Source organism: Dendrobates tinctorius, unplaced genomic scaffold (assembly GCF_039654945.1).
Source record: "Dendrobates tinctorius isolate UK_male_01 unplaced genomic scaffold, ASM3965494v1 ptg000172l, whole genome shotgun sequence".
Classification (NCBI taxonomy): Eukaryota; Metazoa; Chordata; class Amphibia; order Anura; family Dendrobatidae; genus Dendrobates; species Dendrobates tinctorius.
Window position 1 is genome coordinate 5,416,938 of NW_027361839.1, and position 16,336 is coordinate 5,433,273.

The 16,336-nt window shown below is 57.4% G+C and overlaps 1 protein-coding gene across 1 annotated transcript; it reads right to left on the bottom strand.

Moving 5' to 3' along the window:
• Window positions 1-608: 608 nt before the first annotated feature.
• Window positions 609-14,780, bottom strand: LOC141053910 (periodic tryptophan protein 2 homolog). The gene is made up of 21 exons (XM_073551079.1): window positions 14,624-14,780; window positions 13,567-13,679; window positions 12,802-12,896; window positions 12,624-12,723; window positions 12,413-12,556; window positions 12,096-12,231; window positions 11,824-12,020; window positions 10,921-11,064; window positions 10,770-10,840; window positions 9,686-9,822; window positions 9,462-9,610; window positions 9,242-9,389; window positions 8,532-8,682; window positions 8,233-8,413; window positions 7,998-8,145; window positions 6,895-7,003; window positions 6,758-6,823; window positions 6,465-6,683; window positions 6,243-6,393; window positions 6,082-6,156; window positions 609-5,398 (listed from the first exon to the last, which is right to left on the bottom strand). Exons 1-21 carry the CDS (start codon window positions 14,639-14,641, stop codon window positions 5,254-5,256), a joined length of 2,697 nt encoding a protein of 898 aa, XP_073407180.1. The 5' UTR covers window positions 14,642-14,780; the 3' UTR covers window positions 609-5,253.
• Between the last annotated feature and the right edge of the window lie 1,556 nt (window positions 14,781-16,336).

A 16,336-nucleotide genomic window follows, 5' to 3' on the forward strand; every position in this document is an offset into this window, starting at 1 on the left:
TGAGAGGAGTTGATTTAGCTTCTCCTCACTGAACAACCGGCCGCTCTAGTAAGGCAGAGAAGTTAGGCATTTCTTTGATGTTGAGTCCGTTTGCCATGTCCTTAACCACAGAGCTCTTCTAATGGAAATAGCAATCGCGGCCGCAAGTGCTGCGCAGTTAGTCAAGTAGTCTCTGGCCAAAGCGATCTGATTCGCGAGATCTACTACCTCAGGTGGAAGGTCAGTACCCTGCAGGGCTCTAGTTAATGACTGCCCAGGATACCATGGCCTTAGCCATCCATGCTGCAGCGAAGGTAGGGGAGAGAGCTCATTCAAAGCTTTAGAAACTGATCGAGCAAGACTCTCTGATAGAGGATCAGTTAGGTAAGGGTAGCAGGGTTTTGGAAGCCAAGTGCGACATGGGTGGATCTACTGGAGCGGATTCTGCACAATTTTTGCAGAGATCAGAAGCAAATGGGTATCTTGCTTCAAAAGCCCTCTGACCTGAGACACGCTTGTCTGGCTGTTCCCTCTGCCGCTGCACTATGTCCCCAAACTCTGGGTGAGTGCTGAACACTCTACAAGGCCGTTTGACCATTTACATATACAAAATTACTTGGCACTCAAAATCGGAGAAGCAATTTTTTCTTTATTGCGCATCCAGACAAAAATAGACTCCTATCATATGAACGTTTTCGGTCCAACAATGGACCTTCATCAGGAAGGTAGACAAGAAAACAAAACAATATGTCAGAACAATGCTATAGACATATAATACACTGTCACAATAATAAATAATGATGACGTCAGAAGCAGGATCTATAGTGAAGGAAAGTGACTGCAGACATTCCTGAAGTGTAGATGCAGATTCCATCTGTGCCATAAATGAGGGTGAGAACATGGGTAAGGAAAACAGATTCATGAGTAACAGAAAATTTTTTCAGGGACCGAAGCCCACAACTATGGTGAAAAGGCTATAAGGAAAAAAGAATATCCATGTGCTCCCCGAGTGTTCATCACTAGAATAGAAAGGTCCATGCTGACGAATATGGATGGCAAGGAGGATATACCTGTAAGAGACGCAGTAGGGTAAAAGATATCCTAAGGCAGGAATGAAATCCTATAATGCTGAAGAAAAAGAGCCAATAAGAGCGTGGAATGCAGCTGGATGGTAGAGAATACCAAGGGGTTAATGATTAGCACGAGTGACCAAGATAATGTGAATGGTGAGCTGTACCTGGTTATTTTGTGATGACTGGAGCTCGAGTCTATCAAAGGGGCTGCACACAATGTGACTACAGAAGGAGGAAAACACGGGTGGTAAATGATGCCAAAATGTGCAAAAACATCGTAATGGCGGCCAGAAGAGACCAACAAATCACGGCACCAGGTACCCGGATGACGCAGGCCTTGGGGTTGGAAACCTTGAGCACCAATTCTCCTCGGTTTGTCTCTGGAGTGCCGTGTTTTTTTGTATACTGACCCATTTACATGACACCTTGTGGCCAGGGTGGACGCATCATCAATCTCCAGGGTTTGATTGACGGATTCAGAGACTATGGACTGTCTCCTGATAACCAGACGCATCCAACCTGAGGGGCCCCTCCGGATCGTAATCCGAGTTCTGCTCGCTATCGTACACCAGTGAGTGAGAGACGGAGCTCACGGATGCCGAGGGGCCGTATGGGTTTCCCCTGCCTGTCTAGAGAGCGACTACTGCAGGCTGTCGGCTCCTTCAAAGACAGGTGAGCTACTGCCCCTACCCCTATTGGGGGTCTGAGGGACTCGATTGCTCTAGTTAGTGATGCCATGGACTGCGTCAGGGACGAAACCCATTCAAGGGGGCTAGGTCCACGGGGCTCGGTGGCAGCAGAGGGCTCCTGGGCGCCTTCGGAATCGCAGGCTTCCCATAATTGTTTACCCTGCACTTGCGGAAAAGCGGACCGACAGGAGGTACATTAGGCTAATAACACCGTATGGGTCTCGGCCCTTCTGGACATGCAGTGCCTCTTAGTGGATATGGACTGTCAGTTGCTGGGGCGGTGTATATACAGAGTGACGCTGTAAAAAGATCAGCGCAGCCTCTGCAAAATGGAGCAGCATATAGGGCGGCAGCACTTACCTCGGTCCTGTGTCCCAGAGTGTCCTGGGGGGCTGCAGTAAGACCTGCAGCTTGTTTGGAGGCCGGGACTCAAAAGCGGCGCCTCTGTGAAGCGCCGGCGGGTGGCAGGCCGGGGCCTAAAGTTCTGGCGCCGGCCGGAAGACACTGGCAGGCACGCCGCGCCAGGATTACGGGCTCACACGCCAGAAGTGGCCATAGTGCTGTGGCCAGAAGCTGAACCCTGAGGATGCCGGCAGCACTGGGCCCTCACCGCCGAAGAGGAACGCAGCGCTACAGGAACCCTCAAAGGAGCCCTCCCAACCCACCCTCCTTCTCCATGCTCCCTCCATGGACAAATCTGCCAGGTTAGAGGCGAGGGGGGCTGTTTAAAGGACGGCGCAGGCACCCTTAATCCGTCTTCCCCAATGGGGGATGAGGAGAGGGACCGTCCATCTCCTTCCATCACCGCAGTTTTCAGCATTGGTCATGCCTCTGTGCAGCCTCAGGTTTCTCTGCCTTAGGGTGGTCAGGGCTGTGTCCAGCATGGTGTCCCATGTCGCAGGAGAGGATATGTGGAGGCGACACTCCACGTGCTCGCCTGTTGTTGGTTTGGGGAGATTGGACAATTTCAGTAGGGTCCGTCACCCCTATCTCGTCTTCATGGTGGGAAAAAACACCCATGGTCTGTGTCCCCCAATGAGACAAAGGAGAAATGCAAGCGCCTGTCTCCAGGAGTGAACCAGATGCACAGAATTGGGAGGGTGCGAGCGTGGCCCGTAAAGGGACTGATTCACAAGGAGTGATTGGACTAGAAAAGGCCAAAAAAACAAACCATGGTCTCAGGTGTTGCATCTGTCCCCACACGTGACCCACGTAAGCTACTAATATGGGCACACAGGTTACAGATAGCTGAGGTCTGCGATCCCCGTGTCTCATACCAGGCGCTTGCTGGTGGAGAAATCCTCTACATAAATGACGTCTTCCAGGCTCTGGGAGGACGCTGCCGGGAGATAACTCTGCCTCCAGAGCTTGACATGTAGGAGTGTGATGGTACATACATCAGGAACAATGAACGTTGTCGTCTTACAAACACATTTTTTGCTTCTCTCTCAGCTCTGCTGTGTTGCAGCCTCGCCTGCCGGTGAGCTGGAAGCTGCAGCTGGGTCAGATATAGTCACACAGCTCTGCAGGGAGAGCAGGAGCGCGGCCATCACACTGGTAACTTCCCTTCACGTAAAACCAGCCCTGGAGGCAGAGTCATCTTCTGGGCAGCGTCCTCTCGGGGCCTGGAAGAGGTGATCCAAAATGATGGACACACTCCGGGATCGCCGTCCACAGTAATAGTTTACATGGGTCACATGCGGGGACACGCTCAATATAAGAGGGAATGACAATGTGATGACTACAGAACGTGGCCTCACTTTTCATGTGCAGGAACCTCCACGAAGGAGAAACGAGGAGCCGCACAATATACACGGTCCACGACTGTACAACGCTACAGACGCTTTATGTTCTTGTTATGTTACAGAGTTCTAGAAATCTTTATTACCTTGTATTTGTTTAAAAAAAAAAAAAAAAATACTTGGATGAAGCGTCCTTGTGCCCAGCCAGCGCCCCGGCCTCCTCGCCCCACTCCTGCTGCCGAACACCCCCTCCTCCCGGCATCTCCCCACTTCTCCCAGCCCGGGGGCGCGCGGCGTCTCCCCACTCCTCCCAGCCCGGGGGCGCGCAGCGTCTCCCCACTCCTCCCAGCCTGGGGGGCGCGCGGCGTCTCCCCACTCCTCCCAGCCTGGGGGGCGCGCGGCGTCTCCACACCCCGGTCGCCGCCAGCTTCCTGCAGCAGCGACCCTGCCATTTGGGATTCTCTCTCCACCCCTCCCCCAGAAACTGGTAAACTTATTTTTTATTAAAAAAAAAACAAAAAACATTTTTTCCCCATTTTCCTCCCCAAAATTTGGGGTACGCCTTATAATCCACAAAATAAGGTAATGATGCACCCACTGTGCCCCTCCCATAGTAATGCCACATACACAGTATAATGCCTCCTTTGTGCCTCATAGAAGTAAATGAGCTGTGAACATGGGCTAGAAAACTGTGCTTGTGTTACACCCCTACTAAGACTAATGCCCCGAAACATCACTGCTGCACCCAAACAGCAGGGGGCGAGGAGGGGGACACGGGCCGCGCAGGGGGGCGAGGAGGGGGACACGGGCCGCGCAGGGGGGCGAGGAGGGGGACACGGGCCGCGCAGGGGGGCGAGGAGGGGGACACGGGCCGCGCAGGGGGGCGAGGAGGGGGACACGGGCCGCGCAGGGGGGCGAGGAGGGGGACACGGGCCGCGCAGGGGGGCGAGGAGGGGGACACGGGCCGCGCAGTGGGGCGAGGAGGGGGACACGGGCCGCGCAGGGGGGCGAGGAGGGGGACACGGGCCGCGCAGGGGGGCGAGGAGGGGGACACGGGCCGCGCAGGGGGGCGAGGAGGGGGACACGGGCCGCGCAGGGGGGCGAGGAGGGGGACACAGCCGTCACATGCTGCAGTCATACACACATATAACCACCCTCCATTCACCTGCGATGTACTGGGTCAGTATGTACCGCACAGCGCAGTACGGCCTCTATATAGATGTCACTAACGAGGGTGAAGCACATAATCACTGGCGGTCTGTCAGTATGGAGTCCAAGACCACACACACCAGCCATGGACCCTACAGCAGGACCCCCCACCTTCATGGGAAGCGGAGGGTAGGTAGTAACTGGCATCTTTCCAGCTCCTGTTTTTGGGTTGCAGGCCCAGCACATGGGCACGTTCCTGCCCCTGTAGCTCTTCTTTATGGCGGGTACGTCAGCAGGAGATGACAGACGTTGTGTCCCTGCGTGTTCAATAAGCGGCTTCCACTCCTGAAGACTCGGACAGAGCTGTACTACAGAGAAAACCACCCACATGACCAGAAGAAGCCCGAGAGAAGCAAGCGAGTCGCCTTTACTACAGTCTGTAGATGCCACCGCCACACAAATACACGTCCTTGTAAGGCCCAGATGATCCAGCAGATCTCCGCCCGCGGGTATGAGGATCACCGATCCATACTGCCATGCGCACAAGATGGTGGAGGCCGGAAACCGCAATCCTCCCTCCACTTCAGGACACAATCCCAGATCTCTTCCCCACCACCCAAATCAGTGGTCGCTGTCAGCTCCTCCGCTACCATCACTCATTGACTCCACATCCGACTCTGTGTCCCGCTCTGTGGCTGCGCGCTTCACTCCTCGCTGCTGGGACAGGCAGACGGCAAAGCGCATGTTGTACCGATTCCAATCACAGCTAAAAGGCAGAAACATCAGAAGAAGCTCAAGTCATCATCAGATGCAGACCCACGACGGGACGGCCCCCACCCACCCCATGACAGGACGGCACGGCCCCCACCCACCGGCCTGGGCCCCACTCACCCCATGACAGGACGGGACGGCTCGGCCCCCACCCACCCCATGACTGGACGGCACGGCCCCCACCGGCCTGCACCACACCCACCCCATGACTGGACGGCACAGCCCCCACCCACCGGCCTGGGCCCCACTCACCCCATGACAGGACGGAATGGCCCGGCCCCCACCCACCCCATGACTGGACAGCACGGCCCCCACCCACCCCATAACTGGACGGGACGGCCCTGCCCCCCACCACACGTCGTCTCGGCCCCCACCCACCCCTTGACTGGACAGCACGGCCCCCACCCACTGGCCTGGGCCCCACCCACCCCATGACTGGACGGCCCGGCCCCCAACCACTGGCCTGGGCCCCACCCACCCCATGACTGGACAGCACGGCCCCCACCCACCCCATGACTGGACGGCCCGGCCCCCACCCACCGGCGGTGGTATCTGGACTCCACCGTTCTTGGGCAGTACAAACAGTACAGAGGCAGTACAAACAGCATAGGACCACGATTCCCCAAGTTAGCGCAATAAAGGCCAGATCTCGCTCTCCAGAAAGCACAGAGTACTTACAGCCTTGCGATGTCCGTGACGTGAGCCTGGATGCTCTTCTGCAGGGCGTGAATGGCCGGCATCAGGGAGACAGAGCTGTGGACAGAAGGCAGCGGGATTCAGAAAGCAGCCATCTCTGATCAGTGCAGGACCAGCAGAGAGATTGGAGAGGAGGAAATTACCGAGTCTTCAGCTTCTGGCCGTGCTGCATCAACAACTCATGGGCCCAGATCAGGTAGAACTGCAGGTGCCGGGAGCGATCAATCTGAGCCGCCAGGAACACAAGCAGCCGCTCCACGTACGGCTCCGGGAGGGACGAGCACAGGACCTTAACTACAGGAGATGGACATCGATGACACGGACACATTTACAGACATGGCGACCACAATAGGTATAGCACTCACTGTCCGTGTGAGGCACACTCTCCAGTGCCTCCTCTAGAAGACGCTCTTCATTGAGTCTCATAGCCATCACTAGGGCACGGGTCCACTCGCCTTGCCGCAGCGTCCGATGGACACTGCCAGCTGTCACTTCTTCATCCAGCTGGAAAGGATCAAACACCGAACTGGAGTCCAGCGAGTAAATGAGGAGACCCTCTGTGGAGGTGGCAGCCCAACTGCGCCCTGAGATCAGAGAGACACTTACTACGAGACCCCAGTCACGGCCTCATCGGCCATCATGTCCGTTCATCACTCACCGGTGGGAGAGAAGCGTAATGACGTCACACGGATTTCGGGCCTGAAATGCCTAGAGCTCATGTCACCTAAAAAATGGTCTTCAGTAAGTCTCCCAACGCAGGGGCTTCAGTACCGTTCACAGCAGACCACACCCTACCTTTACGGACTCCTGGGAGACTCAAAGTGACGCCATCCACATCCCCCGCTCCTTCATCAACCAAAGCCAGACTCCCAAACTGCGTCATCTTACGGCGGTCCAGAAACTCCTAATGGAAAGGTAAAGGATGAGAGGCAACAGGAAATAAACAGGTAGGGAAAACGTGGCGGGAGGAAAAGAGACGAGGGGAGAAGCGCGGCGGGAGAAGAAAAGAGGCGAGGGGAGAAGCGCGGCGGGGGGAAAAGCGCGGCGGCGGGGGGAAAAGCGTGGCGGGGAGAAGCGCGGCGGGAGAAGAAAAGAGGCGAGGGGAGAAGCGCGACGGCGGGGGAAGCGCGGCGGGGGGAAAAGCGCGGCGGAAGAAAAGAGGCGAGGGGAGAAGCGCGGCGGGGGCGAAAAGCGCGGCGGGGCGAAAAGCGCGGCGGGGCGAAAAGCGTGGCGGGGCGAAAAGCGTGGCGGGGGCGAAAAGCGTGGCGGGGCGAAAAGCGTGGCGGGGCGAAAAGCGTGGCGGGGCGAAAAGCGTGGCGGGAGGAAAGGAGGTGAGGGGAGAAGCATGGCGGGAGGAAAGGAGGTGAGGGGAGAAGCATGGCGGGAGGAAAGGAGGTGAGGGGAGAAGCGTGGCGGGAGGAAAGGAGGTGAGGGGAGAAGCGTGGCGGGAGGAATCGAAGCGTGGCGGGAAGAAACATTTGTGCTTTATGACGGATATTTCCTTTTCAGTCTAATGATGGTCGGTTTCTCTTCCTTTATCCGCATGTTGTGGGTTCACAGAAACAGCTTCCAAATGCAAATGCCGCACCGGGAATCAGCACCAGCCCTTTTACTGGCTTCATTAATCCATTATCAAGCTTCTGAGAATTGTCCAATTACTTCTGGTCTCTTTACTAAGAGGCAGCTCCATATTAAAGTGCAGTAATTCATAAACCCTTCCCCTCAAATTAGGATGTGAATCCCTCAGATTAAAGCAGAGAGTCGGCACTATAAGCCCAGATGGATTATAGGACTGGATCTGGGATATGTTTTGGCAAACGGCTAAAATGCCGAAACTTGCCACTGTAACATTATTTTGCCCAAACTGTATTAACCCCTTAGTGTCATCGCCTTCTCACCTCCATGGCATCCAGAGAATGGTTACAGGAGATCTCAAACTTCTTGGCGAGCAGCTGCTCCCTGACATGGTAAATGCACACAAAGCGCGAGGCGCCACCGGCGAGAAGAGCGTGACCATCCGCTGAGTAACACAGGGAGGTGAAGGCCCTGGGGAATAAACACAGATCAGGAGGTGGGCTCGGCTGATGGGATGAGGAGCACTCAGTGCCCAGCCAAGGAAGTGCAGTCACTCACTTCCCCTTAGAGGAGTGCTTGGCCGTAATCTTATCTGTCTCTTTTCGTCCCAGCTGGAGGTCGTGTCTCCCCTCAATGGATCCGGTCTGAATCCCCTTCTCTGGGTCCCACATGGTGATCTGACCATCCAAGGAAGCCACCGCTAATTCTCTGCCATCAGGACGGAAAGTGACCACGAGCGCTGAAGAACAGAAAAGACGTGGTCATAAAGGTGAGGTGGGTATGGGAGGGTTACCACACAGCCCCACCACTCAATGTCACGTCTGATCTGAGAGGCTACGACCAAATCATCTACTCACCCTCTGCCGTCAAGCTCAGGGTCTCCGTCGTCTTCCAGCTGTCCGTCATATCCCAGAGTCTGACCGTCCGGTCCCAAGAGGCGGTGGCCAGAACAGATTTCCAAGGGTTAAAAGCCACACTGCTGATCGGCCCCTCGTGTCCGGCCAAAACCTAATATGACAGAGGCAGTAAGAGCACATCCGGATTCTCACCAGTAAAGGTCACTAAAAGGAACAGTAACCCTGAAGGTTAAAGACACAGGAAAACGTGGGAGTGTAAGGGATACAGCAGGCGACAGGGCGGAGTCATGCGGCAGAGCGGAGTCAGGCGGCAGCGCGGAGTCAGGCGGCAGCGCGGAGTCAGGCGGCAGCGCGGAGTCAGGCGGCAGCCTCATGCTCCTGGTATCCTGTTACAGAGAGCAGTGGGGCAAGGCTGTAGCCGGAAGACTGGCAGCCGGGCACAGCTGTGGTTTACGGGGGGCGGAATTCTGTCGGTGGTCCCCGCACGGTCTACAGCAGTGGTTCCCAAGCTCCAGTCCTCGCGGACCCCAACAGGTCATGTTTTCAGGATTTCCATAGTGTTACACATGTGAGAGAATTCCTGATGCCTTGATGATTCTTCCATCACCTGTGAAATACTAAGGGAGTCCTAAAAACACGACCTGTTGGGGTCCGCGAGGACTGGAGTTTGGGAACCACTGGTCTACAGTATACGAGCCTCTGGCACTCACATCCAGGAGTCTCCCGGTCTGCATGCTCCACACGTAGATCTCGTAAGAGTCCTGAGCGCCGGCGCACACGACCTCTCCACTGCCGTCCACGGCCAGGCAGGAGAACTGGGTGGGCCGAGGAGACGTGAACGTCCTGAAGTTACGATACCTGGAATGAGATGGATGGGTGAGCCCCCGGCTCTGGGCCATGCAGGCAGAGGCCATGTACAGATATACCCACCTCATCAAGCTGTACGCTCTGACGGTGCCGTCCAGGGAGGCGCTGAGCACAGCCTGCCCATTAGCGGTGACGCTGACGGCGGTGACGCTGCTGGTGTGGTCTGTGAAAGTCACGAAGCAGAAGCCACTACTTGTGTCCCACACCTTCACCTGCCAAGAGATCGGGGGTCAGTGGGATTGCTGGCAGCACCAGCACGGTGCGACACCTGCCCACCCCCATCTTACCTTTCCGTCATCTCCCCCGGTGACGAGGTGCTGGCCGTCCGGGGAGTAACACAGCGCCACCATGTTGTTGAAGTGTCCCTGCTGCTTAAGAACATAGGATTCGCTCTGCCATTCCCACACCAGCAGCTGACCCAGACCTGCAGGACAGAGCCGCCATTACAGTGCGGGGGTCACAGAGATGGGGGCAAACAAGAAAGGGATGGGTGGGACGGGAGGTGGACAATACAGACTGCAGTGCTAAGATATTAATGACCATCGGGAACCCATATTGGTAGCCTGTCTTTAAAGACCCCTTTAAGATATTAGAGAGTAATAGTTTAGCTTTGTATCTCCTGTAATTTTCCTAACGCCTGGAGACTCCATCAATATTTAATGAGAACGTGCAGGTTTACAGCATCTCTAGTGGGTAAGCGTATGCTTATATTATGCATCCAATTACTGCATAGTTTCGTTATTAACGTTTAGTGAGAAATGACATTTGGTGCCAGGAAAGCTTTTGTGCATGGTTTATCCGGTGAGGTATTTGTCCGGTGTTGATTGACATCTGCAGAGCTGGCCACTCGGAAGAGAGATACTATATTGGACAAATAGAATTTGTCAGAGTTTGTGTAACACTCAGTTACACAAGCATAGTTTGTTCCAAACAAGACATAAGCTGGGGAAGATTTCAGCTAAGACAGAAGCCTCTTAACCTGTGGACTGGAGGGGGGGGGGGGGGGGGGGAACGCCCGTGGGTCCACAGTGTGGATATCCCAGGAATTTCTCTGTCTTCGCCGTTCTGCTTCTCACGGATGAGGTTTCCGGACAGATGATGTGCACTGTTCCTGGTGAAGTTTTTCTTGTGTAGCGTGTAACGTAAGTACCTTACCTTTGTGATTTATATTATGCACAATATTTCCTATTTTCTACAATCACTTAATTATTGTAATGAAATTAATCGCCTTCTTTAAAGCCGTATCCGAGCCCTTTAAACACTTGGCAAAACAATCAACCACAGTGGAACGGTAGCGGAGGGGAGATAGTGGACGGGGTGTGGACGCCACCCAGGAGGGGGATGGTGTGGGAGGGAAGGAGCTCTACTTACCGCTGCTGCCAAACGAGATCCAGTCTCCGGTGCTGTTGATAGCGATGGAGGAGACACTCTGATCTGAAATACTATAGAAGAAGCAGCGTCACCACATGTGGAGGGGGCACAACAACATGGCGGCACCTCACTGACACAGGCGGGCAGTCACCTGAGGGAGTGGATAAGACTCAGGTCCGGTAGCTCGTGGATGTGGAAGGCTCCGGAGGAGAAGCCAGTCACCAGGACATTCAGCTTCTTGTGGAAGGCGGCGGCTGTCAGCGAGGTGAAGTCTCCATCCTTATTGAAGAAATGTCTGAAGACAGAGACAGGATGTGAAAGTCGGACCACACCCCCCCCCTCCCCTGCGATACCAGCGGCACCCACCCACTCTCCTCGCGGCACGACACAGGCCGCAGCGCACCCCTCCCCCGGCGGCACGACACAGGCCGCAGCGCACCCCTCCCCCCGCGGCACGACACAGGCCGCAGCGCACCCCTCCCCCCGCGGCACGACACAGGCCGCAGCGCACCCCTCCCCCCGCGGCACGACACAGGCCGCAGCGCACCCCTCCCCCCGCGGCACGACACAGGCCGCAGCGCACCCCTCCCCCCCGCGGCACGACACAGGCCGCAGCGCACCCCTCCCCCCCCGCGGCACGACACAGGCCGCAGCGCACCCCTCCCCCCGCGGCACGACACAGGCCGCAGCGCACCCCTCCCCCCGCGGCACGACACAGGCCGCAGCGCACCCCTCCCCCCCGCGGCACGACACAGGCCGCAGCGCACCCCTCCCCCCCCGCGGCACGACACAGGCCGCAGCGCACCCCTCCCCCCGCGGCACGACAGGCCGCAGCGCACCCCTCCCCCTGCGGCACGACACAGGCCGCAGCGCACCCCTCCCCCTGCGGCACGACACAGGCCGCAGCGCACCCCTCCCCCTGCGGCACGACACAGGCCGCGCACACCTCCCCCTATGGCATGACTCAAGCCGCGCACTGCTCCCCCTGCGGCACGACCCCATGCCACCACACCTGCCCCATGGTACATCAGCACCGCAGGTGGCGCAGACTTACTTGCCGACCCTCTTGTACATCACCCTGCGGCTCTTCTCCTCTGCGTCGGGGTTAGTAGACCCCCGGATTTCCTCGCCTCTCCCCTCCACCATCTCTTCTGCTGGGGGCTCTTTCCTTGGTTGTCTGGGCTGCAGCTGGGTGAGCGCGGTGTCACACTCCCACGTGCAGAGCGTGGCGTCTGCACTGATGGTGTACAGCTGCGAAAGAGAAGGCGGACAGTGAGCGTGGGCTCAGGACGGGGTCCGCTGCACACAACTCACCAGCACACTCACATCCAGGCTGCCCTCCTGGAAGAAGCAGGACACGATGGCGTCCTTGTGGCCCCCGAGACTATAGTAGATGAGATTCTGCCAGCGCTCCGCTCCGAACACCCAGGTGGTCATGTCCTTACTGCCGACCGCAAAGCACCTGGGAAAGAAAAGTCGTCAGGGAGGGCTGTGTGAGGAGGAGGCGCTGGCCGCTCAGCAGGAGGGGAGGAGTGGGGGGGGTGGGGGGGGGGGGGAGCAGTGGGCCTGGGTTGCTCGGCAGGGGGCCCGCAGAGCACTTGGAGCTCCACACCACAGAGCTGTCACCCGACCCACCCCCAAACCTGGAGTCGCCTGTCCAGTCGATGCACGTCGTCTCATCGTAGGGACCGTAGAACGACTTATCCAAGACAAAAGCGTTGAAGTCGCGCCTCTTCCCCGGAGCGCGGTACAGGAGCGCCACCGAGCCTTTACACACCACGAACGTCCTGCAGACCAAACATGGGTGAGAACGCAGCAGGAGAGGGGCCGCACCCTATATTGGAGGCCACTCACCTGCCGTTTGGGGAGAAGCTGACAGCGTGGACCGGCTGCTGGAAGTGGAAGTGATTGAGGACGGACTTAGTGACGAGGCTGATGAGGAGCGCGGACCCCTCTGTGGAGAGAGCAGACAGTGGCATCATATGGAGGCATCCCCTCCCCCAACGTCAGCCATGATAGGTCCCCAACGCACCTTCATCCACGAGGATCCCCAGAGAGCCATCAGGGGACAGAGCCACACACGTGATGTTACACCGCGTGGCAGCTGGCAGGGTCTCCGCACGATTACTGGAGGGAGAAGACAACACAGTTATGAGCAGCATCAACTCGTCACGTCTGGCCAGAAGAAAGGACCTCATGTCGGGGAGAGCAGAGGCCGGCGCGGGGAGAGCCGATCCCCAGGCATCACAAACCAATCCCAGCACGGGCAACAGAGTGGCTAGAGTCCGACAATCCCCAGGCATCACAAGCCAATCCCCGCAAAGGGCAATCGCGGGGCGAGCAGATCCTCTGGCATCACGAGCCGATCCCAGCACAGGGCGAACAGATCCCCAAGTATCACAAGTTGATCCCAACACGGCGCAATCGGGGAGCAAGGCAATCACTAGGCATCACGACCTGATCCTGGCACCGAACAGCCAATCAACAGGCATCATGAGCAGATTCCCACATGGGGCAGCTGCAAAGCGAGACGATCCCCAGGCATCAACCGTTGACCCTCACATGAGACAGCCATGAGGCGAACAGATCCTCAGATATCACAAGTCAATCCCAACATGGAATAGCCGATCACACGTGATCACGAGCCGGACCCCAGCATTGGGGCGAGCCAATCCCTGCATTGGACAGCAGAGAGGAAAGCAAATTCACAGGCATCACGAGCCGATCCTAAAAAGAGGGCAACTGTGGGGAGAGACGATCACCAGGTGTCACAAACCGATTCCTGAACAGCACTCACTTCTTCAGGTGGAAGACGCTCAGCCGATTCCCCACAGGACTCAGAAGCGAGTTCCCATCGGGAGAAAATGTCAGATTCCCACGACGAAAAAACGACCCCAGGAGATTACTGAACTGCAAGAGAGACACCAGATCACACGATCAACGGGGAGGAGCAATCACAGGGTTACACATCCCCCCTACCCCCATCCTCCTCCTCCGTATACCCCATCGCCCCCTCCTCCCTCCGTATACCCCATCGCCCCCTCCGTATACCCCATCGCCCCCTCCGTATACCCCATCGCCCCCTCCTCCCTCCGTATACCCCATCGCCCCCTCCTCCCTCCCTATACCCCATCGCCACCCCCTCCTCCTCCCTCCCTATACCCCATCGCCACCCCCTCCTCCTCCCTCCCTATACCCCATCGCCACCCCCTCCTCCTCCCTCCCTATACCCCATCGCCACCCCCTCCTCCTCCCTCCCTATACCCCATCGCCCCCTCCTCCTCCCTCCCTATACCCCATCGCCCCCTCCTCCCTCCGTATACCCCATCGCCCCCTCCGTATACCCCATCGCCCCCTCCTCCCTCCCTATACCCCATCGCCCCCTCCTCCCTCCCTATACCCCATCGCCCCCTCCTGCCTCCCTATACCCCATCGCCCCCTCCTCCCTCCCTATACCCCATCGCCCCCTCCTGCCTCCCTATACCCCATCGCCCCCTCCTCCCTCCCTATACCCCATCGCCCCCTCCTGCCTCCCTATACCCCATCGCCCCCTCCTCCTCCCTATACCCCATCGCCGCCCCCTCCTCCCTCCCTCCCTATACCCCATCGCCGCCCCCTCCTCCCTCCTCCCTCCCTCCCTATACCCCATCGCCCCCTCCTCCCTCCCTATACCCCATCGCCCCCTCCTGCCTCCCTATACCCCATCGCCCCCTCCTGCCTCCCTATACCCCATCGCCCCCTCCTGCCTCCCTATACCCCATCGCCCCCTCCTCCTTCTCCCTATACCCCATCGCCCCCTCCTCCCTCCGTATAACCCATCTCCCCATCCTCCTCCTCGCTGTACCGCTCTTTACCTTGTAGTTATACTTCATCTTCCTGGCTCCGTTCTCATATGTAACCCACGTGTTCGGCGTCACCTCCGCTCTGGGACGTCACTTCCGCTCTGGGACGTCACTTCCGCTCTGGGACGTCACTTCCGCTCTGGGACGTCACTTCCTCAGTTTTGATTCGCTTCCCCCAAAAGCCAAAAATATGGCTGCCGCCAAAAGGAGACTCATCACGTGACTGCTGGGTGGAGCGACAGCTAATGCTGAAAGGTCTGACTGCCGGAGCCTCAGTATACAGCTGTGCTGACATCTGGTGACTCAGGACCATTCCCTCAGATTGTCAGCTCCTGTCCCTGAGTGTAGAGCCGGAGCCTCAGTATACAGCTGTGCTGACATCTGGTGACTCAGGACCATTCCCTCAGATTGTCAGCTCCTGTCCCTGAGTGTAGAGCCGGAGCCTCAGTATACAGCTGTGCCGGCATCTGGTGACTCAGGGCCATTCCCTCAGATTGTCAGCTCCTGTCCCTGAGTGTAGAGCCGGAGCCTCAGTATACAGCTGTGTCGGCATCTGGTGACTCAGGACCATTCCCTCAGATTGTCAGCTCCTGTCCCTGAGTGTAGAGCCGGAGCCTCAGTATACAGCTGTGCCGGCATCTGGTGCCTCAGGACCATTCCCTCAGATTGTCAGCTCCTGTCCCTGAGTGTAGAGCCGGAGTCTCAGTATACAGCTGTGTCGGCATCTGGTGACTCAGGACCATTCCCTCAGATTGTCAGCTCCTGTCCTGAGTGTAGAGCCGGAGCCTCAGTATACAGCTGTGTCGGCATCTGGTGACTCAGGACCATTCCCTCAGATTGTCAGCTCCTGTCCCTGAGTGTAGAGCCGGAGCCTCAGTATACAGCTGTGCCGGCATCTGGTGACTCAGGACCATTCCCTCAGATTGTCAGCTCCTGTCCCTGAGTGTAGAGCCGGAGCCTCAGTATACAGCTGTGTCGGCATCTGGTGACTCAGGACCATTCCCTCAGATTCTCAGCTCCTGTCCCAGAGTGTAGAGCCGGAGCCTCAGTATACAGCTGTGCCGGCATCTGGTGACTCAGGGCCATTCCCTCAGATTGTCAGCTCCTGTCCCTGAGTGTAGAGCCGGAGCCTCAGTATACAGCTGTGCCGGCATCTGGTGCCTCAGGACCATTCCCTCAGATTGTCAGCTCCTGTCCTGAGTGTAGAGCCGGAGCCTCAGTATACAGCTGTGTCGGCATCTGGTGACTCAGGACCATTCCCTCAGATTGTCAGCTCCTGTCCCTGAGTGTAGAGCCGGAGCCTCAGTATACAGCTGTGTCGGCATCTGGTGACTCAGGACCATTCCCTCAGATTGTCAGCTCCTGTCCTGAGTGTAGAGCCGGAGCCTCAGTATACAGCTGTGTCGGCATCTGGTGACTCAGGACCATTCCCTCAGATTGTCAGCTCCTGTCCCTGAGTGTAGAGCCGGAGCCTCAGTATACAGCTGTGCCGGCATCTGGTGACTCAGGGCCATTCCCTCAGATTGTCAGCTCCTGTCCTGAGTGTAGAGCCGGAGCCTCAGTATACAGCTGTGTCGGCATCTGGTGACTCAGGACCATTCCCTCAGATTGTCAGCTCCTGTCCCAGAGTGTAGAGACGGAGCCTCAGTATACAGCTGTGCCGGCATCTGGTGACTCAGGACCATTCCCTCAGATTGTCAGCTCCTGTCCCTGAGTGTAGAGCCG

Coding starts and splice junctions, on each gene's coding strand:
- LOC141053910 (XM_073551079.1), bottom strand. Junction 12,021..12,095: donor TCCAGGAGGGCAGCCTGGAT/GTGAGTGTGCTG, acceptor TCTCTTTCGCAG/CTGTACACCATCAGTGCAGA. Junction 8,146..8,232: donor AAGCACTCCTCTAAGGGGAA/GTGAGTGACTGC, acceptor TTTATTCCCCAG/GGCCTTCACCTCCCTGTGTT.